General features: G+C 44.5%; 1 protein-coding gene across 3 annotated transcripts in view; it reads left to right on the top strand.

The window, feature by feature from the left end:
- The first annotated feature begins 1,266 nt into the window (after window positions 1–1,266).
- ZDHHC15 (zDHHC palmitoyltransferase 15) overlaps window positions 1,267–27,989 on the top strand; it is a 40,597-nt gene continuing 13,874 nt past the window's right edge. For all 3 annotated transcript variants that reach the window (XR_014713025.1, XR_014713026.1, XM_084639561.1), the window contains exons 1-10: window positions 1,267–1,408; window positions 9,836–9,862; window positions 13,278–13,372; window positions 15,879–15,999; window positions 18,274–18,343; window positions 19,041–19,073; window positions 20,651–20,771; window positions 23,129–23,261; window positions 24,241–24,367; window positions 25,155–25,264. Coding sequence is in view for 1 of the 3 variants with exons in the window: in XM_084639561.1 (XP_084495687.1) it covers window positions 1,291–1,408; window positions 9,836–9,862; window positions 13,278–13,372; window positions 15,879–15,999; window positions 18,274–18,343; window positions 19,041–19,073; window positions 20,651–20,771; window positions 23,129–23,261; window positions 24,241–24,367; window positions 25,155–25,264 (955 nt within the window). In the remaining 2 variants the exon portion in view is untranslated. The remainder of the gene's footprint in view (window positions 1,409–9,835; window positions 9,863–13,277; window positions 13,373–15,878; window positions 16,000–18,273; window positions 18,344–19,040; window positions 19,074–20,650; window positions 20,772–23,128; window positions 23,262–24,240; window positions 24,368–25,154; window positions 25,265–27,989) is intronic.

Here is a 27,989-nt window from a genome sequence, read left to right as displayed (position 1 = left end):
GTTAATGGTATCTAGATTAACTAGACTGGGAGCGGCTGGGTCATTACAGTCTAGTTAATCTAGATACCATTAACTTGGGTTTGAATAGAGACTGGGAGTGGCTGGGTCATTACACATATTGAATCTATTTCCCCACGTTAAATAGGGTGGGGCCTCGGGCGGAACAGGTGGGGGTCAACATCCTGCTGCCAGCCTGCCCACGCTGTCCAGGGGTAGCTGTTCCTTTTGCCCCCTCCCCCCCATCAGTGGCGGCGGCCCAGGGTGGGGGCAAAAGGGGCAGGGATGTTAAAGCCATGGCAGCGCTTTAAGCAGGTCCCTTTGCTGCGTCAACTCTTTGAAGCGCCCTGCTTTAACACCACTGCTCTTTTTGCGTCGTGTGGTCCCCCCCCCGGTTTGGTGGCCCTGACAGTAGGGACCTGGCAGGGCTCCCGAGGGGGGTGGCGCACAAAGAGCAGCGACATTAAAGCGCTGCCGCGGCAGCACTTTAAGGCAGTAAAGGCCGGTACAGGCGGCTATCTTTTACCGGTACCCCATACCGCCTTACTTTCACCCCTGCCAGACTGGCAGCGGGCTGAGCGGCTCAGCCTGCTGGTGGCCAGGGGTTCTGTCCGCCAGCTCCTGCCGGCCTGGGGTCCCGGCCGCCCTGAGCCCGCGGCCGGCCTGGGGTCCTGGCGGCCAGGACCTGCAGTGTGCCATTTAAAAAAAAATCGGCTCGTGTGCTGTAGGTTGCCGACCCCTGTTCTCGTGTATACTGTACTTTAAGGGCGATTTAAGGGATTTTCAAGGGAAATTTTGATTATACGTGATTTTCGTTTTAGCCGCTGACCTTAGAACCTCACCCCCGCCTAAGATGCGACTCCACTGTATTGGTGACTGGACCAACTGCTGTTGGCGAGAGACCCTTTGGCCCTTCCCAAAGCTCTTCCTTGGCTCCAGGCAGCTCCAGTTCTCTCTGGCCCAACAGGGGAACGATATGGTCCCGCCCACCTTGCGTCTCACCTACCAGCAGCGCTCCAACCACGCTGCCCATGGCCACGCTCCCCGCCTGCCCTTCCCCACGCAGCGCCCTCCGCCCTGCCCCGGCTCCCCCCGCTCTGCGGGAACGGCCTTTGCTGTGCACTGCCAGCGCAGTCCCCGCCAGGTGGCGCTGCGGCGCAATGGCCAGCGGCGCCAGACCTCCGCTAGCCGCGGCTTGCCAGGCCTCCTCAGTGGAGTTCCGAGCCGCCGGCTTCCCCGCCCTGCGCCAGCCCCTCTCTATGGATCGCCGATGCGGATGGGGCTGGGGAGAAGATGGCTCTGTCTAGGGGGCTGCGGTGCTGCCAGCGGGTGCTCGCCTGGGTGCCGGTCGTTATCATCACCCTGGTGGTGCTCTGGTCCTACTACGCCTACGTGTGCGAGCTCTGCCTGGGTGAGTGGGGGGGCGATGCCCGGCTGGGCTGGTGGAGGGGCGGGGCCTCTCCCTGGGTGGGCGGGGGGGAGGGGGCTCTCTCCGGGCGAGTGGGGGGCTCCGCCTGGGTGGGCGGGGGGAGCTCTCTCCGGGCGAGTGGGGGGCTCCGCCTGGGTGGGCGGGGGGGAGCTCTCCCCGGGCGAGTGGGGGGCTCCGCCTGGGTGGGCGGGGGGGAGCTCTCTCCGGGTGAGTGGGGGGCTCTGCCTGGGTGGGCTGGGGGGGTTCTGCTTGTGCCTGGCCAGGGACCTGAAATTTGGGTGAGTGGAGGAGTGAAGTTCTGCTTGGGGGACTGGGGAACAGGATTGAGGGGGCACTGGATGAATAAATGTGATTGTGTGAAGCAGCGACAGTAACCTGGGGTGAGAGAGAAGCTGACACCCCCGTATTTCCCCCCATCCTGTATATGAGTGGGGTGTGTATGTGGGGTCTCCCAGAAGGAGAGGGGGGATTGAAGAGAGTCTGGCAAGAGGAAAGAGCCTAAATATTTGGCCCCAGCCTGGGGGGATGGGGAGGATTCATTCCCTTCCAGACTGGGGAGGAGATGGGGAGACACAAACTGTCAACTCTTAAGTGTTTTTTAAAAATCACTATTTAGGCCCCCCAGAATAATGGCAACTGTAAAAATAATAGTTTTTAGATGCTTATTATTTCTCTTCTGGGGTTTGAGTAAAGGCTCAAGCTTTTTCCTGCAACCATGAACGCTAGAATCTTTTTTTTAAAGAAATAAAAGCTGAGATTCTTATGACTGTGTGACTCCAAGAGCTTGGGCTTGACACAAAACCCTAAATATTTTGAGACTTGTGATACCATGAGAGTTGACAGCACTATGATGGTAGTAAAAGCAGCATTCATATGCGGGGTGAGAGTAGCAGTGTTTGTTCTAAGCTGCACGTTTGGCCGTAAATAAATTCTTTGCGCATGGGCCCTTTAAATTCTTGTTGAGTAGATTACCCAGAAAAGAGACACATCCAGATATAGACCAGTTGGTCAACATCTGTGGTCACTTGGACACAACATCTGTCACCACTGATCTTGCACTGACTCTCATCTCAGAAGTGCGAGACGGGGTAACAGTGACTAACTTTAGGTTTGCATTGTCCCATGCAAGAGCAGTAGCTCACAAACACACCATTATTTGTGAAGTTATTATGGATAAGGACCCTGATTCTGCTAGTATTACTGAGTCTTAATAGGATGATTCATCTGGTCTTGTGTTGGCACAGTTGGGTCCACAGGGAATGTCATTTATCATGAGTTTCAGGAGAGTTGGGGAGGTGGCTCTGCTCTTTGCATCTTACTATGTCTATACAGTTGCAGTAGCAGAGGGGAGTATGTGTAAACAAGCAGGGGAATCACACCCCGCAGTTGGTACTATAGATGTAACCTTAGATGTAGAAAGTGACTTGTTCTAATGACAGATATATTTGTTTCAGAGAGGTAGCCATGTGAGTCTGTACCAGCAAAAAAAAAAAAAACCCCAAAAAACCAAGGAGTACTTGTGGCACCTTAGAGACTAACAAATTTATTTGGGCATAAGCTTTCGTGGGCTAAAACCCATTTCATCAGATGCCTGGAGTGGAAAATACAGTTGGAAGATATATATATATATATATATATAATATATGTACACACACACACACACAGAGAACATGAAAAGATGGGGGTTGCCATACCAACTCTAATGAGACAAATCAATTAAGGTGGGCTGTTATCAGCAGGAGGAAAAAAACCTTTTGTAGTGATAATCAGGATGGCCAATTTCAAACAGTTGACAAGAAGGTGTGAGTAACATTAGGGGGGGAAATAGTTTTTAGTTTGTGTAATGACCCATCCACTCCCAGTCTTTATTCAAGCCTAATTTGATGGTGTCCAGTTTGCAAATTAATTCCAGTTCTGCGGTTTCTCATTTGAGTCTGTTTTTAAAGTTTTTTTGCTTTTTCCATTAGTATGCCAGTTCCAGGATGCGATTAATTTGGGGAATGTTTGTGGTGCACTGGGCATCCCACTACCCCAGATTCATGACTGAGTTCTTTTCTTAGCTAATGTTGAACTGGTATTGTTGGCTGTTGAATGTGGAGTTGAATCTGAATCTCATATTTTCAGATGCTATGGCGATGGGTTCATAAAAATAAATATGAAGTTGAGGGGGTTGGGGGAGACACAGACCTCCAATAAAATTTCATGTTAATGGACCCTGAACCGTATTTAAAGGTGGTTTTCATTTAAATTAAATAAAGAATAGTGAGTGATGCTGTGCAATGCAGACCAATTTCTTTTGTCTCTTTATCTAACCTAGGCTTTTGCTATTTGAATGATCAACTTATAAGAACAACGAGTGCTGTCTGCAATAAATTGCTTTGTCGCAGTACTACCTAAGAGGCTAAAGTGATTATTAGTAAGTTTGCAGGGAAGTTTAAAATAATATGATGCATGTAATAGTATTTAACATTTCCATAGCACTTTGTGGTAGGATGTCTGGGTGCAATCTATGAAGGTATTTAGGCACCTACATCCCATTTATAAGCACCTGAGTCCTGTTTTTAAGCACCATTGCAGCCCTTAAAACTTCTATTTGGCTACCACCTAAATCAATAGTTGCCTAAACTCATTCAGCACCTCTAGGTATGTGCACTGCAGCCTTTCTCTAGGTGCCAGAGATAGATCAGGTGAGTGCCCTAGTCACCAATCTATGGAATATCCTGATGTAGGTCTTCCTCAGTCGCTCCTATTGAAAGCATTCCACTTTAATTTAAACCAGTGGTTCCCAAACTTGTTCAGATCCTTGTGCAGGGAAAACCCCTGGCGGGCCGGTTTACCTGCCGTGTCTGCAGGTTTGGCCGATCGCTGCTCCTTTGGCCTGGAGCAGCGAACCGCAGCCACTGGGAGCCGTGATAGGCCAAACCTGCAGACGCGGCAGGTAAACAAACTGGTCCGGCCCGCCAGGGGCTTTCCCCGCACAAGTGGCAGAACAAGTTTGGGAACCACTGATTTAAACAATGGAATAATAAATAGTAATTGGGCCAAAGAAAGAGTTAAAATGACTCCATAGCCTAGTGATTAGAGCACTCTCCTGTCAGATCCCTGCTCAGATCCCTTCTACCCCTCAGTAGGAAGGGGGACTTGAATCAGGAGAGTCTCCAGCATCCTGGAGGATTACCCTGTGCATTAGACTACAGGCTATATGGAAAGTCTTCCTGATCCTCCTGTCATTTGGTTTGGGTCCCATGTGCAGCTTTGGTGACCAAATGCCTATGTTTCTCTGGGTCCTGGATCACTAGTAAAGATGCCTCCTTGCAGCCCATAGTTAAGTGCTTATCTCTGTGAGAGGGGCCGGGCTCTCTGGTCAGCATCTCTCATTGGCTAGTTTAGGTGGCTCCCCACCTAGCATGCTGGCTTTGTGGATTACAATCTAAGGAGCGGTTTCAGAGTAACCTAAGTAATCTAAGGAGCCTATCCTTCCTCATTCATTTTGTAAGGACCCTAGGTGCCTAACTCAGGCTTTCTGGATCTCAGCAGCATTCGTGTGATTTTTCTAGGCACCTAAAAGGCATCGCAAAGCCTGAGTCACTTCATGGGCCACCACTTATGTGCCCATCATGTGACCCAAGAAGGAGTTAAACCTCCTCACTAGGCAGAAAGGAAGACACTGTACCTAAAAGAGATGGGTAGAGCTGACAGCTGTGTGTGTTAAGCGACGGGGAGGTGGAACTGATGGCTGTACCTCTTTATTGGGGTAAAGCCAAATAAAGGAAGGAGAGGTCATGAGAGAGGAGTGAGGGATGTTTCTGAGATGAGAAAAGAGCTGCTTTCTGGTCTCCTCCTAACCTAGAAGGCTCTTGAACCAGACCCCAACAAGGGGAGTGGCAAAACTGCAGAAACATTTGCTTGTCTTGTGCTCAGAAGGACTGTACTGGTGGTAGGCAAGGCAGTAACCATGGTAAGATCTATTTTTGTTTTTCTACAGTTGGACTAGGTACAAGGAAGTTGCCCTGCATTTGTTGTTTCATTTCAACACGTAGTCAAGAGAAGCCACCCCAGGACTCTTTTTTATTCTCCTTTTACTGAGATTAGAACTACGTAATTCCTTTTAGGAATTAATTTAAAGAGACTAGCCCCCAGCTGCGCAGATATGGTCAGTGGTTTATTAGCCCAATGACATAAAGAGGTTAACAAAATATGTACCTAAAGTACCATTGGAGTTTTGGAAAGTGTTTTGATAGAAGGGCTATATAAGTTTAGTAATAATAATATTTAGTTCTTATAAGATCAAATCCAACTCCCATTAAAGTCAGCATCCAAATTCCCTTTATCTACTTCCACAGGCCCATATCATGCTTTTCAACTGTAGATTGTTCTGCAGCCACAAACTGGGTGAAGTGTTTCAAACAGGGTGACAGTGAGGGAAGAAGTTTGTTTCCTGTGTTCTTGGTCAAACCATTGGTCTCTTCAAAGCCCATGCAGAGCAGACAGGACCTCAATGTCTAAAATTTCACCTAAAAGAGATGCATGCGCACACACACACACACACACACCCCACAAACACAATAACTGTATGAAACTTAGTTTATCTGTATTGGAAGGATGAATGGCTGAATTGATACTCTTAGGATTTGAATCTGCTTTTCTAGGGAATGCACATATCTGAAAACTGATGCTTAGAGCACAAAGTTGGCCCTTCTGAACTCTTGGCATAATACAATTTTTCTTTTTCTTTTAAACAGATTCTGTAACATAGTACCACTGTGAGTTTGAAACGGTGTAGAGGTGATGTACTCTATTCCAGAGGGAATATCTCACGCTATTATCACTGCAGCTATTGCTGCCTGACTTGGATATAAAGCCATGCTTCAGAGGGGATCTGGTTCCAGTGACTGGCTGGTGGATGCTACCACAGCATGAGAATAATAGGGAATGAGGGTGCTGGAGGTGTGAATATTATGCCACGTCAAGGAAGAGGGAAAAGAACAAACTGTTGTAAAACCATAGAGTTAAAGCAGGGATTGGCAATGTTTGGCATGCGGCCCACCAGGGTAAGCTCCCCGATGGGCTGGGCCAGTTTGTTTACCTGCCGCATCCGCGGGTTTGGCCAATCACGGCTCCCACTGGCCGCGGTTTGCCACTTCAGGCCAATGGGAGTTGTGGGAAGCGGTGCGGACCGAGGGATGTGCTGGCCACTGCTTCCCACAGTGGCCTGGAACAGTTAACCGCGGCCAGTGGGAGCCGCGATCGGCCGAACCTGTGGATGCGGCAGGTAAACAAACCAGCCTGGCCCACCAGGGGGCTTACCCTGGCAGGCCGCGTGCCAAAGGTTGCCAGTCCCTGGGTTAAAGCTTCCACTCCCACTAAAGCAGAACCTTGGACTTATGATGCATGGGGGGGTCCTACTGTGGGCATCAAAATGAGCCTTAGGAGGGAGCCAGGCAGCAGTTGTGTAATGCTAGTGAGGTCTCGTAGTGCTGATTTTCAAAGAACCAAAGAAAAGGGAAGAGGATATTGCATATTCAGATGTGAATAAGTGACCATGCATAGGCAAATGATAAATTTTGCTGTATTTTTCAACTATAAAAACCTGATTACTTAGCTGATTTCAAATAGCCTACGGCTCAAAAGTACCAGATAGCATGGCATTAACAAAAGCCATCTTTATCAACATATGCAATACATCTCAGTTCCTATTCTAATTTGTATTTTCCATGTGAACCGGTTGAAAGACCATATTCAAAGAGTAATTATCAATGGATCGCTGTCAAACTGGGAGGGTGTTTCTAGTCGGGTCCTGCAGCAGTCAATTCTGGGTCAGGTACTGGTCAGTATTTTCATTAATGACTTGGATAATGGAATGGAGAGTATGCTTATAAAATTTGTGGATGACACCAAGCTGGGAGGGATTGCAAGTGCTTTGGAATACAGGATTAGCATTCAAAATGGCCTTGACAAATTGGAGATGTGGTCTGGAATTGACAAGACAAAATTGAGTAAAACCAAGTGCAGAGCACTACACTTAAGAAGGAAAAATCAAATGCACAACTACAAAATGGGGAACAACTGGCTAGATGGAAGTACTGCTGAAAAGGATTTGTTGGTTATAGTGGATCACAAACTGAATGTGATGCTGTTGCGAAAAATGGCTAATGTCATTCTGAGGTGTACGAACAGGAATGTTAAATGGGAGGTAATTGTCCTGATATACTCAGAACTGCTCATGCCTCAGCTAGAGTAGTGTGTCCAATTCTGGGGGCCACACTTTAGAAAAGATCTTGTCAAATTGAGAGCGTCCAGAGGAAAACAACAAAAACGATAAAAGATTTAGAAAACCTGACCTGTGAGGAAAGGCTAAAAAAACTGGGCATGTTTAGTCTTAAGAAAAGAAGCCTGAGTGGGGGACCTGATAACAGTCTTCCTGTGTGTTAAAGGTGGTTATAAAGAGGGCTTTCAGGTATGACAGGAAGTAATTGGCTTAATCTGCGGCAAGGAAGATTTAGATTAGATATTAGAAAATGTTTTAACTGTAAGGGTAGTTAAGATCTGGAATAGACTTCCAAGAGAGATTGTGGAATCCCCATTATTGGAGATTTTTAAGAGCAGGTTAAGCATACAGCTGTCAGGGATGGTCCAGGTTTACTCAGCCCTGCCCTCAGCATAAGGGGTTGGACCTGAGTTATGTTCTGTCATGGGTATCAGATAAATTGATGAGATTAAACCTGATGTAGTTAAGTCTTATTTACCCAGGTAGAAACTGCAGCTGTTTTGGAAACATTGGGAGTTCCAAAAGGCCAGAGCATTGATGTTTTCCCAGAAGCTGAATAATGACTCTAAAAATGGCATGGAGGGGCTAGCCATTGTTTCTAGATAAATGTGGATCAGATCTGCTCAGTTTTCAAGGTGGCTTTACCCTGTCGTCTAAACTTTTATGGTGCCTGCTACTGACATAAGAGATTGTGTGTTATCATTCTAACGTAAGCATTTATAACTCTTCATCTAAATCATATGACCCCAGGACAGTCAAGAGTAGTAGGAGCTCCTTAATACCACAATATGTACCAACAACTTCTCTTAATTCATCAGTATCTCTTCCTGTAGAACCCAGTGTGTTTCCTTGGAGAAGTCTCCCTTTTAAATACTGTCTTGATCCCACTAGGTTTAGCTTGTTGGAGCAAATGAAGTCACAGCCCAAAAACTTGTTTGTTTATGAGTGTTTGCCAAAAGGTGTTGAAACTTTAAAAAAAAATCAGAGGTTACACATGCTAAGCTGTATCTCATTGTCTGATCATATGTGTAAAGTGACCTGCGTAACTTCAGTTTCCTAGGCGGGTAACTGTGTTTTTATTCAACTGTCAGTTTTAGAAATATTTGCCTTACTTGTAACAGAGTTCAAAAACACCCAAATTTCTGAAACAGAGGTTTTTTAATCTTGTTCCCTCCCCAGAGAGAGAAGAGACAAATTTTGGAAATGAGGGAGAAGTATCAGCTAAAATGACAGGATCTTTTTGGACCTTAGTTTCTTTACCAAAAATGTATTGTGGCTAATGACACTTGTGCATTTCCTGAGAATTTGTTCTTTTTATCCACTAACAAGGGTCCGCTTCATAGCCACTAACCACCAGCTGAGAACTGGGCAGATCTCCTATTGCATCCTGTCAATTTTGCCACTCCTTAAATCAACCTAGAGGGGTAATTGCTGAGCAACACAAAGCTCTCTCAGCTCTCCCCCTCCCTCCTCAGGGGCAACTGCTCTGTACTCAGAGTAGCTGTTGAGCAATGTACCCCTCCTCCCTGCAGGCTGAAGCAAGCAGTGAGCTCCATAGTGCTTTTGGTGCCCTGTTAATCCAGATTGCAGCTAGATGGGTCCAAGTAAGACACTGTGTCATTGCAGAGTACCACTGATTGGCTACCTGGCTAGGCCATGACAGTCTACTTTAATTTTACATTAATACAAAATTAACTGTACTATCCATGGATATTAGTAAACAAGACTTCCAATGTAGAAATGAAAGCAGCTGTAAACTAGCTCCAAGCAGGCATATCAGTAAATAAGTGAAGATGTTATTTGGACAGGCTGTTAGAGGAGCCCTGATTATCTGCAGGCATCAATACCATTGGGACTCCTGAGAAAAATTACATGTTGTTGGAATGGAAAATGGTGTAACTAAGATGATTGAACTTTTTATTATGGAGCCCATTCAAGGGAATAAATGAAAAGAGCTGCTTTCCCAGGTGTAGTGTTATGTCTGATCATGGTTTAATGATAAAAATTGGGAATCATTTCTTTTTGGTCTTCTAGCATATTGAAATTCTTTTTTTTATTTTTATTTTGTTTTAGAAAAGATTATAGACTTCTTTGGGAATTTCATCTGCTGCATAAACATATAGTTGTTTTTTCTTTTTCAGTGACTCTAACCAATCCTGTAGAACAAGGTAGGTGAATTTTATTAAATACCTTGGCATTTGTCCATAGTTCCAAAAGTGCACAAACATCTACTTAAAAGAAAGCAGTTGAAAATCATTTTTTGTATATTTATGTACATACAGCTCTCAAGAGAAGGAAGGGAAAGGGTATTTGTGCTGAATCTCCAAATAGTAGGATCTTTCAGTTCAGTAACAAGAAAATTTAAAAGCAAACATTTCCATGCTCCAGCAGACTACAAACAATAACTTCTTGTAGAATTCCATTAAACCATCATACTCTTTCAATATTTCCTTCCCCCGATTGCAGATTACCAGGATATGTACAGCATGTATCAAGAGAAGTGTTCTAACCTCTCTCCGTGCTAGTGAAAGGTGCCAACTGGAAGTGGAAACCCTCTGTTTATTCCCAGAACAAGTACAGCACGGGCAACAGGCATGCTCCCAAAGCACCTTCACACACACTATCCTACTTTTTCTGTAAAAATACTATCTCTAAACAGTAGTTCAGTCCCTGTGGCCCCAATTAATGTTCTTCATTGCTGTATCATTTAATGCCACTTGTAATGGTTTTGTAAAATAGACATCTCTCGACCAAGACCACTAAACTCATTTTCCATAGGCCCCTGGGCAGCCATTGAATGATAATGACTTTCAAACTACAGTCTCTATATGAATTACAACTAGCGGCCTAGGGGTGAAAGGTTTTATGTCCCATTACTAGTTCACCACTGCACTCTCCTTGTTCGCATGCACCTTCTTCAAATTCGTTCAGTAATGTGAAAGTTTATTCTTATGGAAGCAGAAACAGAACTACAAGGTCACTGAATAAATCAGTCAGGAGGAGCAGGCAGGATTAGACAGAGCTACCATTGGCACGTACTGTCAGTGGGTTAAATCCCAACCCTGTGCTATGGGGGTCAATGGGAGTTTTGCCATTTGGTCCTTTGAGCCAGATTCTCTGTCCTGCTCCATCCCTTTTGTGCTACTTTAATGGTACAGAGGAGATGCATTCTGGCACTGTCTCCCCTGCTGGAGATTTCCACAGCATGGGAGAGTCCCCAGCAGGTGTATAGCTGGCATACATAGCTCCCACACAACCCATCCCAGGGGATGGGGAGGAGTAGCAGGTTTACTGATCCTCATCTGGCAGACTGGCCCTTGAGAACCCATGTCAGCCAGAACAGACGAGCAGCTTCCAAGGCAGAGAACTGGAGAGCTGTAACTCACTCCCAGATGGCCCCCTCTTTCAGTGCTGCACCAAGCAGGTTCTCTTTGCAGCAAAGTACTGCCCCAGTATTTTAAGTGGTCACAAAAGAAATGTAGAAAACATGGCAATAGGTTAATGAGGATCCAGCAAAATGTATCTTATTTTGTAAAGTTTGCCAGTGAACTTAAATCACTGTGCATTTAAGTTCCCTGGACAAAAGTTTGCTCACCCTGATCCTTTTTTCCCAGAGAAGCCCCTCTGTGCCACCTAACCAGCATAACTAAACCTTCAGCAAGAGTTATCTCCTTAAATGCCAGTTTAAGAATGACTGAGTGCTTGCCCTATCCTGCTGGGATACCACAGAATGAGTTAGTGGCTTGTCACTCCCAAATAACTAGCATCCCTTAGTTATGTCTCTTTCATTCTGCCAATGTTCTTTAAAAATATGTGCCCCCAAAAGCAGTACACTGTTTTATCTGAAGTCAGTGGAGTATTTGGATCTGCCCCAGTGGGAGCCATTTCCAGTGTGAATTCCATTACTCCTGAGATGAGTTTCTTATTGCTTAAGGCTACTTTGCACTACCAGAGTAGAAATTCTTTACTGATGTCACTCAGTAAATCCTGGGAAGGAGCAGGGAAAATGTCTTGGAAGGGTTGTGAAGTATTTCTCTGTGAAATAGAGCTTTTAGGACATCTCAACCTCTCAGAATTTTTTCAGTCCACCACATGTGTACATACCATGTATATTATTGGTATGCACAGAGAATCCTACATTACTTCCTAAATTACTATATTCTAGCTCTATATCTATATATAGTGAATGACACACTGGGAGGATCAATAATGCATCTAAATAGGCATTCTATCAACAACAGTGGGCGACATGGATGCTTCAGAGGAAGGTGTAATCTCATATTGCATAGAATTGTGCAAAAAAGCTATCTGAAGAAGGTTGATCTTGTGGATAAGAAACAAGACCAGAAATCAGGGGACCTGAGTTCTATTCCCAGCTCTGCAATAGATTTTTTTTTTTTTAGTTTATTTTAATTTGTGTGCACGCCTAAAGGCAGTGTGATGAGCACACTTCAAATAAATAAACTTAAGATAACAATAACGTACCCTCCCCGAGTGGATAACTTATTATTCACATTGAAAGGGCCAAAATTTCAAGTGTGTCCTCAGCCTTTACACTAGCTAAATTTCCATAAAATATAAGTAGGGAAACAGGATTTGTCTTGGACTATAGCCTTCTGACTCTTCCTGTGGTGGTCATATTAATTCTGAGTTCAACATGATCAGGAAAAGCACATATTTGCATCTATTTAAGTGACAGACTTAGAAATAAGGCTGTCTCCTGATTGCAGATATAACCAAGAGTGGCGGGTGAACATGCCGTTGGGGGGGGAGGCTAGCCCCTGGCCCCTCCCCGTCTACCTGAGGCTCTGCCCCTCCACTTCTGCCCGCTGGAGCCCAGAGCACCACTCCCTCCACAGCACGCCCTCAGCCCCAGCGCTGGGTGGGTGGGCGGCACAGCTGGAGCACCCCTAGCCCCAGAGCACTGGCTGGACGGACGGGCAGTGCAGTGTGGCCCCATCCCCAGCCTGCCTGTCCCAGCGTCTCCACCACAAAAGAGCAGAAATGGAACTGGAAGCAGGCAGGAGGGGTCTTGGGGGCGGAGCATCGGCAGGGCCACGCCAGGCTGTTTGGGGAGGCACAGCCTTCCCCTGCCTATGCTACCCACTGCCCATGGATATAACTGTAGTTAATATTGTAGTTTTGTTTAAGCATTTAAAAAAATATCCAAGCGCTTTGCAAAGCTGATGCAGAACTGCCCTTTGCCCTTCTGAGTCTCTTCATATGCCTCATTTCAATATCTCATGTCCTCCCAAATTCTTTCAAGTAAAGAAGTTTGTATATTGAAATAAGATTGCTCCAGGTACCTTGTTTTTCATATGATAAAGATATCGCTATGAATTATAACCCTGCCTCACAGCTGTGATCATTTCCTGTTTTGCCTACTTGCTGAAAAGAAATGTTTTCCCATTTTGCTTTGTCACATGAGCTCTGACAGCTGCAGTTGACAGTTCATAAGATATTTGATTTTTCCCATGATACAAAATTCCATTGGAGCATAATATTTTTAAAATGAAGCACCCTGAATGGTGAAGAGTATAGAGGGACTTCTGCTTATGATTCATTATTCTTTTCTTCTCTTAGTGGCCTACCTCAGCATATTCCATGTCATCTTTGTGCTCTTTGTGTGGACATACTGGAAGTCCGTTTTTACTCTCCCGCTGCAGCCAGATAAAAAGGTAAGGGCCTACGTCTTCACTACCCGCCAGATCGACGGGGGAGCTGCCACGGTCGACTCGCTGCCGTGAAGACGGCCAGGTAAGTCGAACTATGATACTTCAGCTACACGAATAGTGTAGCTGAAGCTGTGTATCTTAGTTCGAAACATACACCCACACCCACACACACCCCCCACACCCTAGTGTAGCCCAGGCCTAAGTACTTTTCATCCATGGCAAGCCTAAGACGAAAGTGGAGACAAAGGGAGAATTCAAGAAATCCACCTATACTACTGTGGCCAAGGACAACTGATGAGTCTTCCTGGTTAGATGGAAACATGTCTGTGGCTGTCCATAAGAAAGAGTGCAGTTGAACGGTTCTGAGAATTGTTTAAATTAAGCTGTCTAGGGAGCTTAAAGCAGGCATGATGTTGCTTTACTTTCAAGTGGTTTAGGAGCTAACAGGATTTTAAATGGTTGAGGATAATGGGATTTATTATTATTAATTTACATCTTTTAATGTCTTTGATCCCTAAGCACTTAACCCAGGGGTGGGCAAACTTTTTGGCCCAAGGGCCACATCAGGGTTGCAAAACTGTATGGAGGGCCGGGTAGGGAAGGTTATGCCTCCCCGAACAGCCTGGCCCCCGGCCCCTATCCATCCCCTCCCACTTCCTGCCCCCTGACTGCCCCTCTCAGAACCTCCAACCCCCCCTGCTCCTTGTCCCCTGACTGCCCCCTCCCGGGACCTCCCACCCCTAACTGCCCCCTGAGACCCCACCCCGTATCCAACTTGCCCCTGCTCCTTGTCCCCTGACAGCCCCCTCCCAGGACCCCTGTCCCCTGACTGCCCCGACCCCTATCCACACACCTGCCCCCTGACAGGCTCCCCTGGGACTCCCACGCCTATCTAACCCTCTCTGTCCCCTGACTGCCCCCCATCCAACCCCCTGCTCTCTTACCATTCCGCTCAGAGCAGCAGGAGCTTGCAGCCCCGCCACGTGGCTGGAGCCAGCCATGCTGCCCAGCAGCAGTGGCAGGCCAGAGCGCTGGCGGTGCGGCAAACTGAGGCTGCAGGGGAGGGGGACAGCAGGGGTGGGGCCGGGGGCTAGCCTCCCCAGCCGGGAGCTCAGGGGCGGGGCAGGACGGTCCCACAGGCTGGTTGTGGCCCGCAGGCCGTAGTTTGCCCACCTCTGATTTAACCAATCCTGATGTTCTTATTCAGTCTAACTTCACACCAATTCCATGAGAATTTTTCCTGAGTAAGGACCTTGAGATTTGGCTCCTGTATACAGAGCTGGATTAAAACAATATGGAGTCCTAGGCATGCCTGCCAGGAGGTCCCCAAAGGGTGCACTGGTAGTGGTGACAGGGCCTCTTGAGGAGCAGCAGCAGTGTTGCACCCTTGGAGGCATGTGAGTTGTTCCCCTAGAGTGGATGTGGGGCCAGATGATTTTTCTCTCTGGTTCTAGTGTTGGCTGGCCTGCCCTCTGTTGGAGGCTATCTGCAGACTCAGACAAATGTCACTGAATTGATTACACTCGCTTCATATTTTCAGGGGATGGAGGGGGTTTGGCAACCTTGAAGGCTTAAAACATATTTTTTGTTTTAAATGAAAGGTGAAATTCTGACATTACATGACTGTGGGATGTGTCTATTGTTTAATTTGCCAATCCCTGCCTATGTACACATAGGAGACACCTATCCCAGTAGCAAAATGTCCTTCTGTGGTGATAATAGAAATGGAAAAATCACTGTCCAAGAGCACAACAAAGAGGGAGAAGAGGCATTGAAAGAACCACTTCACCAAAATGTAGATTGTGATTAATTTACTTGACAAATCATATTCTTAATTTTAGGATATTTTTAAGATGGAGAGCATGACTTACTGGAGCACAGGACTGGGAGCCAGGAATTCCTGGATTCTAATCTTTGCTCTGTCATTGATTTACTGTCTGACTATACTCAAGTCACTTCACTTCTTTATGCTTTGTTATACCCCTTGGTAAAATATTTGGCAAAATACCAACCTCAGAAGGCTGTTTGAGGTTGAGTTAATGAATGTTTGTGCAGCAGTTTAAAAATACAGCTCCAGAGTCTGAGCTTAGTTACAAAGATGTAAATTTATGTCAGTGGAATACTCCAGATTTGAACTAACGTAACTGAGAACAGAATCTGCCTCATAAAGTGCAATGTAAATGCCGCTATTATTATCATCATCATTATTTGTTATTTAATGAAGAGAAAACATCTAAGGCAACATGTAGTAGTGAAGCTAATCTATTATGCTCTGACCTCAATTTCGGTTTGTATCTCTTATGAGTGAATCAGTTAGTTCCGCAGCAGTTGATCTGTCCAACAGTGATTACCTCTCTGTTTATCTCCTAAATGAAAGCTCTTCTAAGTGTGATTAATGTTTGTGCTTTGGAAGTGGTGGGAGGATAATGGCTTTTCCAACCTGGCCTGCATTTGAAATATTACTGTACTACACATGGATAACGGGTCCTCTCATCATTTCTGCTTCTAGTTCCATATGTCCTATGCTGACAAAGAGCGCTATGAAAATGAAGAGAGACCGGAGGTACAGAGGCAGATTCTTGTCGAAATTGCAAGGAAGTTGCCAGTGTACACAAGAACGGGGAATGGAGGTCAGCTAAGCAGAGGCTCTGTTGATATAAATCTATTCAATCATGCTAAGCATTGTATGCTGGCAATCCATTGTATACTGACAGTAACAGCAAATCCCTCATGCCAAGACATACTGCTAAAGGATTTCAGTGCTCAGAACTTTAATGCTGAGGAAATACTATTAGTTTAAAAGGATTTCCTTCCTGGCTTCCTCCTCCAACCCTCCTGATTGGGAAAAACGAGAAATCCTTGAATACTTATCACATTTTCAAGTAGAGTGCCGGGGGCTTAGCCTTTTGTTGTCTTCCTTTCTGTAGTTATAGTTTGGAAACGGTAGTTATTAATGTAGAATCATGGGCATAGCTTGGGGGGGATAGGAGAGTACTGCCACCCTCCCACCCCCAAAAATGGAAAGCTCGGGCAGGCATGGAATTTGTATGTTCCCCCCCCCCCCGACCATGTGGCCCCTTTGGCCTGACTGCAGCTGCCCCCTCAAATATGGAAGCCAAACCACACCTATGTGTAGAAACAAATCTTGTAGCCTTTTTTTTTTTTCCCCCATTTCAAAGAGGGTTTGGCCTGAGTAAAGACTTCAGGACATGGCCCCATAAATGAGGTCAACAGTTATTGTCCCTTATGGACCTAGTTCTGCAACCAGATACACGTTGTTACTCCTGGGGGAATTCTGTGCCACTGCGCATGTACAGAATTTTCCCCCAGCAGAATTCTTTGCTTCTCTGCAGAAAAATGACTTTCTGACAGGGAAGCAAAGGGAAGCCACAAAAGCAGTCATGTGACCCTCCCCAGTAGTATGTTTTGGATGCCCAGTGCAGCCTGCAGAGAGGTAAATCACTGTGGGGCAGGGAGCAGGACTGGGGAAGACCCGGCTGGTAGCTCCTACCTTGTGCTGGGCTCAGCTACTAGTCCCAGCTGAGCTGGGAGGACATGGGACTTCCTCTTCCCTGGCACAGCATCCACGGCTGTGTCAGACCCACCCCCAGATTTCTCCCCCGGCTGTAGGAAGCTCTGCAAACTCCACCCCCCCACGTGCTTCCTGCACCCACCGCTCCTCAGCTGCAGAGGGAGGGATCACTGTACAGGGAGCTGCTCCCCCATCCAACCTCCTCATACCCAGACCCTCCCACCAAACCTCACCCCCCCCACACAAACAAACCCCCCCCAATGAGCCCCACTCCCCTTGCACCTGGACTACCCTGACAAGCCACCCCACTTTAATGTTTAAAAGGATTTTAAACCTGGATCCCCACCCCACTGAGCCCCACTCCCCCAGCATCTGGACCCCACCACCAAGGCACGCCCCGCACCCAGACTCCCCTGCCAAGCTCTGTCCCCCCACAACCAGACACACAGACCCCACTGAGCCCCAACCACCTTCATCTGGACCCCCTGCAGAGTCCCATTAATGTTGTACACAGAACCCCCCAACAAGCCTCTGTGCATCCAGATCCCCCCGCACCAGATCCCCCACTGAGCCACCCCCACACAGAACCTTCTCACCCCACACATGGATCCCCTCACACTAAGCCCCTCCACACTTGGATCTTGCCTTGCTGAGCCTGCCTGCCCACACCTGATGCACTTAGCACAGAGGGGCAGGGCTCTGGGGTGTTTTTGGGGCAGGCCCGGTCCTCGCGCTATGTCAGAGTTGGGTGCAGCATCATTGCTGAGTCCATGTCCAGGGGGAAAGCTGCACAGTGATCTCCCACCTCTGTGCAGCCAGTGGCCTGTGCTCCCCAGTGTCATGCTGGAGCCTCTACATTTATTTGACAAATACAATTTTCAGAATTTTAAAATATTGTGTGCAGAATTTTTAATTTTTTGGCACAGAATGCCCTCAGGAGTAACACATGGAACTCTTGTTGAAGCCTAAAGGAGTTCTATGGTTGGAATTGCTGCAGTGTTCAGGCCTGTGTATTCTTCAGTCAGCAAACTTAGGATCTGAAGTAAGCAATTTTTGTCCTGGGCCATTGTTTAAATGGAGCTTTTTCAAAGCCACAACACAAATGTACATGTGTACACACATCCTGTTTCTACGTTTCTTTTGACTACCTTCAAGCTGGATGTACATTCACCTCAAAGCCAGCCCCTTGGAGTATTAGGACCACCATTTATCTGTTTTTTTGCCTGGCAGCCTGAATCAACTGTAAAGTTGTTTAGGAAGCCAGTTATGAGGGAAAGGATGAGAACATGAACAGAATATTAAGTGTGTGTTCTCTTCCTGCTCATTATTTAACACTAACTACTAACTCTAATACTTCTGTGTTTAATTTTAGCTATTCGATTCTGTGATAGATGCCAGCTAATCAAGCCTGACCGTTGTCACCACTGTTCTGTTTGTGCTATGTAAGTTGTTGAAATGTTTTGACACCAGTGAATTGAGCCACTGCTAAGCAACAAAAATGGCAATGTCTTGAACATGTACTTATACACATAGAAGTATCCAAATGTTTTCCTATGTTCAAGAATAGCTAAACAGTAAGGGCGAAACAGTCAAAAGGACTTCTGCTAGGTCTTGTGCACATGTGTGCCAGCACCTACATGCACGAAAGTGTTGGCATTTGCACTCCCAAAACACTGTGTCCCTAATACGTTTTGTGGTTATAGTTTCTACACTTTGCCTGCATGGGTGTGAATCTGGTGGAAGGTTTGCCAATTTATGAAAGGCACTAGCTACTGTCAGTGCACTCAAAAAAGTCTTTTTTTTTTTTTTTTTTTTTAAATATGTCAGGCCTTCGCTATGTATTGATCATGCAAAGATTGTAAGCATCCCAGAGCAGGAACCATCTTCATTTTTTGTCTTGTACAGCACCAAGGATGTCGGTAGCTCTTACAACAACAACAGTCAGCCTTAAAAATGGTGCCTGCCTTAAGAATGATGGAATGATAGCAGCTATCTTAAATCTATCTCTTTGTAGAAATCCAACACAAAACAGCAACAAAGTCTTCTGACCTACAGTTGGTGGAGTCTTTGTTTATGAGTCTGTTTAAGTTCCAAACATAAGGATCCTCTTTGTTGTATTCTTTTTCTTTCCTTTTGCAGGTGTGTGTTAAAAATGGATCATCATTGCCCATGGTATGTCCAGGATATTGGTCTGTATCTTTCTGAAAGTAAAGGCTATTTAAATGCTTTTGTTGGTATTGTGTCTGCATGCCTCTTTCTTTTATCATGGAGGATGTATCTCTTTTTTGTGTTTAGCACTGTATGAAATGAACATACTGGGAAGACTTGCTTGAAGCATTTGATTTCTTTTGAGGGACAGATAAGGAATATTCGTGTTTTATTAACTGCATTTTTAGAAGCTGTTATAAACTAATCTACTCTTAGATTATTACCCAGAATTGTAAAGGGGCCTCAACCCCACCTTTCATTTTGGGTACATAATCATTTGGGCAAGCAGTTAGTAGTTGCACCCACCAATAATATTTGTATGCATATGAAATGGTGTCATTTGGGCATACGTGATAGTGTCTGCGGAATGGTGCATGGAAAATTAAAGCTCACACTTTGAGAGTTTGCCCCCATATACTTATTTCCCAGAACTACCTGGTTGAGATTTTTTTAATTACTGTCTTTGGGTTTTCCCAGCTCTGCTACTCCCTCCCCTTTACTAGAAGGGAGGCTTCAGGAACCAGAGGCAACACAGACATGGGTCTGAAACATACCCCCGTATCTTATTCCCAAACGTAGGGGGTTCCAAATTTGAACCCAGGTCCAGATGCGAGTCTGATGCACCACTGATTAATACCTAGTGGAAAGATTTACACATAGATTCATAGATGTTAAGGTCAGAAGGGACCATTATGATCATCTAGTCTGACCTCCTGCACAATGCTGGCCATCGAATCTCACCCATCCACTCCTGCAATAAACCTCTCACCTATGTCTGAGCTATTGAAGTCCTCAAATCATGGTTTAAAGACTTCAAGGTGCAGAGAATCATCCAGCAAGTGACCCGTGCCCCATGCTGCAGAGGAAGGGGAAAAATCCCCAGGGCCTCTTCCAATCTGCCCTGGAGGAAAATTCCTTCCTGACCCCAAATATGGTAATCAGCTGAACCCTGAGCATGTGGGCAAGATTCACCAGCCAAATACCCAGGAAAGAAATCTCTGTAGTAACTCGGATCCCACCCCATATATAAAGAGGGTATAAGATGCTATCACCAATGTGAATGGAGAATTCTGACTTACTACCATTTTGCACTCATTTTGCACATGTGTAAATTACTCCACGAGGTGGATGTCCGTGGTGAATCAGGCCCAAATGGCCCATACAAGCCAAATCAAAATCCCAAATCTGGGTACCTTCAGAGTTTGGGGTATTTGAAATCCAGATATGAATTTTGCAGCTTGAGCCCATCTCTGTGACAAACTAGCGACGAGACCAAACTGATGGAGGTCTGGTCTTTTGATGTTATCAAATACATTTATCATGTTTTGCTTGGTGTGACTTTTGCTTGCAGGTAAAATACAAAAGTAACCAAGAACTCAGTTACATTTCATTGTTACCACTAAGGGGAGCTATTATTGAACAGATTGTTTTGTATAATCAAGCACCTACATTTAAAATTTAAAAAATTACTTTTGTATTCCTTGTCTTTGGACCACATGTGCTGTAAGTATCCTGATTTCAACTTTGCTTTAATTCTTTAGGGTGAATAACTGCGTTGGATTTTCTAACTACAAATTCTTTCTACTGTTTTTAATGTATTCTTTGTTGTATTGCATGTATATTGCTGCAACAGTCTTCAAGTATGTCATCAAGTATTGGACAGTAAGTGTATGAAATCATGTTACTTTTATGTATTTTATTACTCTTATTGTGGCTTTAAACTCTGCTGTGTTACTCTTACTGTCATTCCACAGAAAAATATATTGCATTTCAGTAGTAGGGGGGCTTTTTCTTGAATTCTGTATGTCCGTTTAACTCACATTGTGATTCAGATATGCACAAACTGAAGGGAAAATAGGCTCCAGTTGTAGAAAGGTTTTGGCTGAAAAATGCTAAACCTGTTTTTAAATTTTTTCTACAAATGCTACCAAATTTGTGCATGAAAGGACATATTTTCAGCCAGTCTTTAGGGCCCAGAACTTGCAGCCTAACTTTAAACAAAATACAAGTGAGTGTGTATAAACTATAAGAAGGAGTGGGTGATGGAGGGAGAATGAGGGTAACAGTAACACATACTGTCCCAGAACTGACTTGAGCAACATATTACAGGGATCATTGTTGCCAGTTGCAGTTTTAGTGTATTCATTTTTTTAACTGTCCTATGTATTGTGTAAGGGGAATGTAAAGACTTGCAGAGAGAGAGATCAGATATAAAAGATTTACAATTGAATATCAGTCATGTCTGGAATGATCTTTGTGACTAGAGAGGTAGAATTATAAAGCAAGTCAGAATCAGTACATCGTTGTGGTGATCTTGCAACAGAACACAATGAAACTTCCTAAATCCAAGAACAACTATTATTTGGGAAATACTGAAAAATTATGTCATCTCATCTCTTTATGTGCTTGTATTGCCTGGGGGGATAGTTGTCTCCTGGGTAAAAATTGGCAGGTTACCAACATTTGAAATGTATTAAGTGGCTGCATGATCACCACATACGCATTTTCATTAGCATTGCAGGAAACTATTACTTGGAGTATATTCTTTTCTGTGACTTTATGCTTTGTTTCCTGTAATTCCCAGACCCACTTTCCCAACCTTCTCTGAATCCTTGCTCCTGTGGATCAAGTTTAGTGTGTTAAGGGAACAAGTGAGAGGAAAAGTAAATGAAACCTACTTTGGTGTTAGTTTTCATGGTGTTACTTGCCTGCTTGTCTCCATAAGCTTAGTTCCTGCAGTACATCTTCTCTTTTCTCTTCTCTTCGAGTTAGAACTAATATAAAGAGCTTTGTCCTGCCATTGATCTACACACATTCATTTTAGGATATGGCATTCAAAGAAACTTCATTGTTTCCTTATAGTTTTTCTTTTTTGGCTTAAAAGTCGGACTGAAATACTGAGCACTTCTTTATATTACAGTTGGTTTATATGGAGACAGTGTCCGCTGACGGAACAGGAGATGGGCCTCAAGATTCTTGATTTCTAATGCCTGCTGGTGCTGCTGGTTCACTTTGTGACTTTGGCCAAGTCACTTAGAGTATGTCTACGCTGCAGTAAAACACCCGCAGCTGACCTGCGTCAGCTGACTCAGGCTACGAGGCTATCAAATTTTAGTATAGACATTGGGGCTTAGGCTGGAGCCTGGGCTCTGGGTCCAGCTGTGGGTGTTTTTATCGTAGTGTAGATGTACCCTTAATCTCTCTGGACTTCAATTTTATAACAGATGGTGCTGTAAACCATACCTCCAACCCAGTCACCCCTGTGGGGCACTAATGGGAATTAGTCCACATACTCAGGAGGGCAAAGGTTTTGTAATTCTCCCTTACGTTATGTAGGACTTGTAAGGTGGAGGAAGGCTTTTGCACATTTGCTCACTTGCAAGGGGTAGGTACAGTCTGTCTTTAAACTGCAGGAATTAAGTGCCAGAGAGGTCCTCATGCTCCAACATGTGAAATGAAGCATTTCAGCCACCTGTAAGATTTTCTGGGCTTTTACTAACTGTAGACATCTGTCACAAGCATTTGATTTACCTGCTTGTTGCTGTTATAGCTGAGAGAGAGGGAGTTCAAATTTCTGATCTCTTAAATTGGAATGTAGCCATTGGAAAAGATGGCAGCGTATTAATGTGCATCCAGGAAAATGTGAAGATTAAAGGAAACTCAGCAGAATGTGAACAGGCTTTGACAGCACTTGTTATTGCCTGCCAAATTCACTGTGGGCATAGGAGACACTTCTCGTACCCATATGGGGGACTGTGAACATACTGGCCCAGTTCCATACAAAAAATTAATAGCAAAGCCCCACTGTATATCTGCTTTGGAAGTGATGAGGGAAAGAGCCAGCTTATTTCTTCTTTGTCTTGTCTATTCATTGTAGGGAGAGGTGATTTTTTTCCTGCAAGTCTGAAAACCCTACACATCCTTAATGGATCCAGTGTAACGTCTGATTTCCTTTAGGCACCAAGATTTCTCTCTCCCTCTTTTTCATGTCCTTTATCCTTTTTTGCTTTTATTTCTAGGACGAATTGACCAATGGACGTTCCAAGTTCCATGTCCTTTTCCTTCTTTTTGTGGCAGTCATGTTCTTTCTAAGCCTGATGTTTCTCTTTGGCTACCACTGCTGGCTCATCAGTAGAAACAGGTCTACTTTGGGTAAGATTCCATGTGTACACCATAAAGCAGTGTTCTAAAAAAACGTGTGCTGTTCACCTCTAGGTATACCAGCAAATATTTGAAAAAGCACTGAAATAAAAAGATTTCTAATTTACACTGCTGGGGGTTTTCCTCTTCAGCTGACAAAAGCTAAATTGGCGACGTGGAGACTGTAAAATAGAAGGGCCCGATCCTGCAAATGCTTATGCATTACTTTATTCACTGAAATCAATGGGACTACCTGTAAGTACATTTACTTACACGTGTGTTTGCTGGAGTAGGCCGTAAAACAGCAAGTGGATTTGAGCAAAAGTACATCCATCTTTTCTGATGGTGAGTGAGGGTAGGGGTATGTGGAATTGGATCAGTTTTGTGAAAAAATTCTGAAATTCCATGATTTTTGAGCCAAAAACTTCCAAGTTTCAAAATTTGAAACTGCATTTGGGTGAAGATCAGGTTTCACATTAGAGCACAAATATCACGTTTCAATGCAGATACTACCATTTTGTGACATTTTTGAATGACAAAGTGGCTTGAAACAAAATTGAAACTTTTTTAGCAAAGTTCCACACACAGATTAATCTCTCTCTTTCTTGCACAGACCTAGTATAGGTTTGCCTTGAAAACTCGTTTTCAAAGGGCACTAGAACTCATCCATAGGCCTTTGTGCTGGCCTGAAGCATCAGGTCTCTACACAACAGTGTAGAAAGTAACTTTAAAAATACTGTTTCTGATGCCCTCTATTTTATCATTTTCTCCCTGCACCGTTTTTATCTCTCAACACAGGGCCTGTGTATCCTCAAATCCTCAGGATTTGTCCGTTGAAAATTCCCATGAGGATACAGTGTCATCACTTTAATGTGTAACAAAGCAAGGTTTTGAAAAATCTTAGACACCTTATGTTGGAGCTTCAGCATAAAATATTTTATTTAACATTTGCTTCTTTTATTTTTTCCCCTATGATGGCATCTGTCCATAGAGGCGTTCTCAGCTCCAGTGTTTCAAAATGGCCCAGATAAAAATGGATTCAATCTGGGCTTCATAAAGAATCTTCAGCAAGTATTTGGAGAGGAAAAGAAGCTGTGGTTACTACCTATTGTATCCAGGTAAGTGGTAATCAAAACAGTGGAAAAGAGGCCAATACCATGAAGCTGAGGGCCAAATCCTGGTCCCTGGGCTCAGCCTGAGTGTCGACCAGTTATGTATTGCGGAGTTCTGCAAGAATCAAGAGGAGCTGGTGTCCTCGCATGTAGATTGAGAAGTGGCTAGGGAGTCACTCCTAAGCAACAGCTGCTGCAGCCTCATTGCTACACCTCCAGCTGTACTGCTGACTGGAAGGTGGTTAGGCAGTCATAGACCCACCAGCAAACATCTTTGCCTTGTCCCCCCAGGCTTCCTGTTAACATGGATGAATGAAACTGCCACGGAGCACAGCTTCATAGTGTACAGGTGGTCTGCACCTTCTCTATTGGCGTGTGTGTGTGTGTCTGTCTCTGTCTGTCTGTCAGTCAGTCTCTCTCTCACATACATACATACACACACGAACGATTACATTTAGCTATCTCTCTTAATGATATTTAAATGATTGAGCTAAATTGAACTCCATTTGAGTTACACCAGTAATGAATTCGGACTATAATCTTTATCCCACTGATCTTTTGCAAGAATTCAAGATCAAAATCACTTTAAAACATGGTCTATGAGCACCCATCAAAACAAGGTTCCAAAACTGAACCCAGTATTTTCCAGAATTTAGTCCTTTAAAAGTAATCTCTGGACATTGAAAGACTTGTTTTAGGTTTGACTCAAGCCCAAAGCAAGGAGTAAAGTTGTAGTTCAACCTTCAAATGAAGCAAGTTGGGAGTAGCTTATTTTCTGCCTTTGTCTCCCCAGCCAGGGTGATGGACATTCCTTTCCAATGAGAACGTTGTGTGAAGCTCAGAATCCACTGCTAGCAAATGAAGAGCAGTGGGGAGATGACGGACTGGATGAAGAGAACCATGGTAAGGTAACACAAAAGGAAATTTAGTTGTGTTTTAAACTAAAGTAACTGTTGGGTGGATTTAAAAATAGTCACTGAGAACCCACTATGAAAGTTCTTCTTATGAAAGAGCATGTTGGCTAAGTCTCTGACAGCTCTGACTTAGTTAATGAAATAGAACAAACATAAGGCCCAAGTTTGGAATGAGTCTCCCATTTTGCAGGAGGAGCTCTGCTCCTACAAATACAGTAACTCCTCACTTAAAAAGAACGAGGAGTCCTTGTGGCACCTTAGAGACCAAAAAATTTATTTGGACATAAGCTTTCATGGGCTAAAACTCCGATGAAGTGGGTTTTAGCCCACGAAAGCTTGTGCCCAAATACATTTGTTAGTCTCTAAGGTGCCACAAGGACTCCTCGTTCTTTTTGCTGATACAGACTAACATGGCTACCACTCTGAAACCTGTCGTCACTTAAAGTCGTCCCGGTTAATGTTGTTTCGTTGTTACATCGCTGATCAATTAGGGAACATGCTCGTTTAAAGTTGTGCAATGCTCCCTTATAACGTCATTTCGCAGCCACCTGCTTGCAGGGAGAGCAGCCCGTTGCAGCAAGCTGGTGGGGCTTGGAACCAGGGTGGACCGGCAGCCCCGCATCAACTCCCCTAAGTTCCCTGTGCAGCAGCCACCCAGCAGGCTATCGATTGCTGGCAGTTCAGCTGTCCGTCCCCCCACTGCCAGGTGCTGCTCCTGCCCTGTGCCTTGGAGCTGCTCTCCAGAGCCTCCTGCTTGCTGCGAGCAGGAGGAGAGGAGGCGGGGGGGGCGCTAATGTCAGGATGTCCCCCTCCCCCCTGCTCCTGCACGCCACTTACCCTATCTCCATAGAGCAGGGGGGACACACAACAGGACTCAGGAGGGAGGGAGCTTCCTGGCAGCAGCTGCTGCAGTCTCAGCTTGCTGATTAACTTAACAAGGTAATGTACTTAAGAGTGGTGTCTGCATAATTAAAGGGGAAATGTGCATCTCTCTCTCCCCGCACACAGGGTGTATGCCTCTGTCCCTCCATTCATGCTGCCTTGTAGAGTGTGAGGCTACGTGAACAATGAGTTAACCCTTGAGGGCTCAGCCAATTGCTAGTTCATCATTTAGCAGTAAGGCATGCCCTGGGAAATATCCCACCCTCTGACTCCACCACCTCAACCAAGCTTCACAATCATCATCGCTGTGTACAGTATTAAATTATTTGTTTAAAACTTACACACTATATATATATATAAAAATATAATGTCTCTTGTCTGTCAAAAAAAAATTTCCCTGGAACCTAACCCCCCCATTTACATTAATTCTTATGGGGAAACTGGATTCGCTTAACATCATTTTGTTTAAAGTCGCATTTTTCAGGAACATAACTACAACGTTAGGTGAGGAGTTACTGTAATTGGACTTGCAGTTTTGCACCCACATTTGCAGGCAGAAATGGTGACTTTTCTTCATCAAGCTATTTGATTGCTCCCACAAATTAAATTCGTAGATGTGTAAATACTCTTTGCACCAGGTATGCAATGTAGCTGTAGCCCTGTCGGCCCCAGGATATTAGGCAGACAAAGTGGGTAAGGTAATATTTTTTTATTGTCTCACAACTCTGTGTGGCTCAAAAGCTTGTCTCACGCTAACAAAAGTTGGTCCAATAAAAGATATTCCCTCACTCACTGTTTGCACCCACAGTTATTTGGGACATGAAACTGTGCATGCTCAATGAGAAGTTTACCCAGCGTACATGTCAGAGTGTGTGTGCATATGTACAGTAACTGCATTTTGGCACTGTGAATCAGTCAGTAAGGATGCCCAATTATGCTTTGCCTCAGTGAGACTGTCAGGTAGGTGGTACTTAAACAAACCTGTCCATGCTGCTATAATTGGTGTTAAAGAAATACTTGTGCCTACAGCAATTATAGTGAAATGGCTTGTTTGTACAACAGTTATAATTTCAGATTAATTGAAAATTAATTTTTGGATTGATGGAAATAAGACTTGATGGACCTCTAAAAACATAGACACCCTTTTTATGTGCTGCTGTGAAATAGCCCCTGCTAATATGTCCACTCGCTGCTTGCTTTTGCTCTGGTTAAGATACCTCTACAATCAGTTTCAAAATAATTCAGTGCTTCTGCCTGTTGAATCACAATTTTTTTTCTCATGTACTTGTTAACCCCCAAACTCCGGCCTTCAAACATGATGACAAGCATTAACACATCCTGGTGTCCTGTAAAGCTTCATGCCCTCCAAGTTTTAGGGTTCCAAAATATTGTCACTTGGTGTCATGAGACAGGTGCTTTCTGTATGGAGCAAGGATAGCCACATATATATGTGTGGAAAGTATAATAATAAAGGCATAGATATTCCATCCTGGCATGAAAGCTCAGCAGATTTCTATTTAAAAAATTGGATCATGTTTTTTTCCTATAGGAATCGTGAAAACATAATAAACTCTTGTGTAACCATAACTTGTGAATTAAGCAAATATAGGTGAAGAGCTTGCTAATGCACATTTAGTGCTATAGAGACTAGGCTTTCATTAGGAGCTCAGCTTTGGTATCATGTTAACTGTTTCCAGGCTTAAAACAAGACCATTCGTGTTGTAGTTCACTTCCAGGAAGCCCCCTTTAGTCATTTTCAACAGTGCGTACTTGGGGACCTGTGTGGAAGCAATAGCTTTGTTTAAAAATAAAGCTTGTGTAGGTTTTTATAA

Source organism: Lepidochelys olivacea, assembly GCF_965140295.1.
Source record: "Lepidochelys olivacea isolate rLepOli2 genome assembly, chromosome: 9".
NCBI lineage: Eukaryota > Metazoa > Chordata > Testudines > Cheloniidae > Lepidochelys > Lepidochelys olivacea.
The sequence above is the reverse complement of the archived record's forward strand: the minus strand, read 5'-3'. Positions and strand labels throughout refer to the sequence as shown.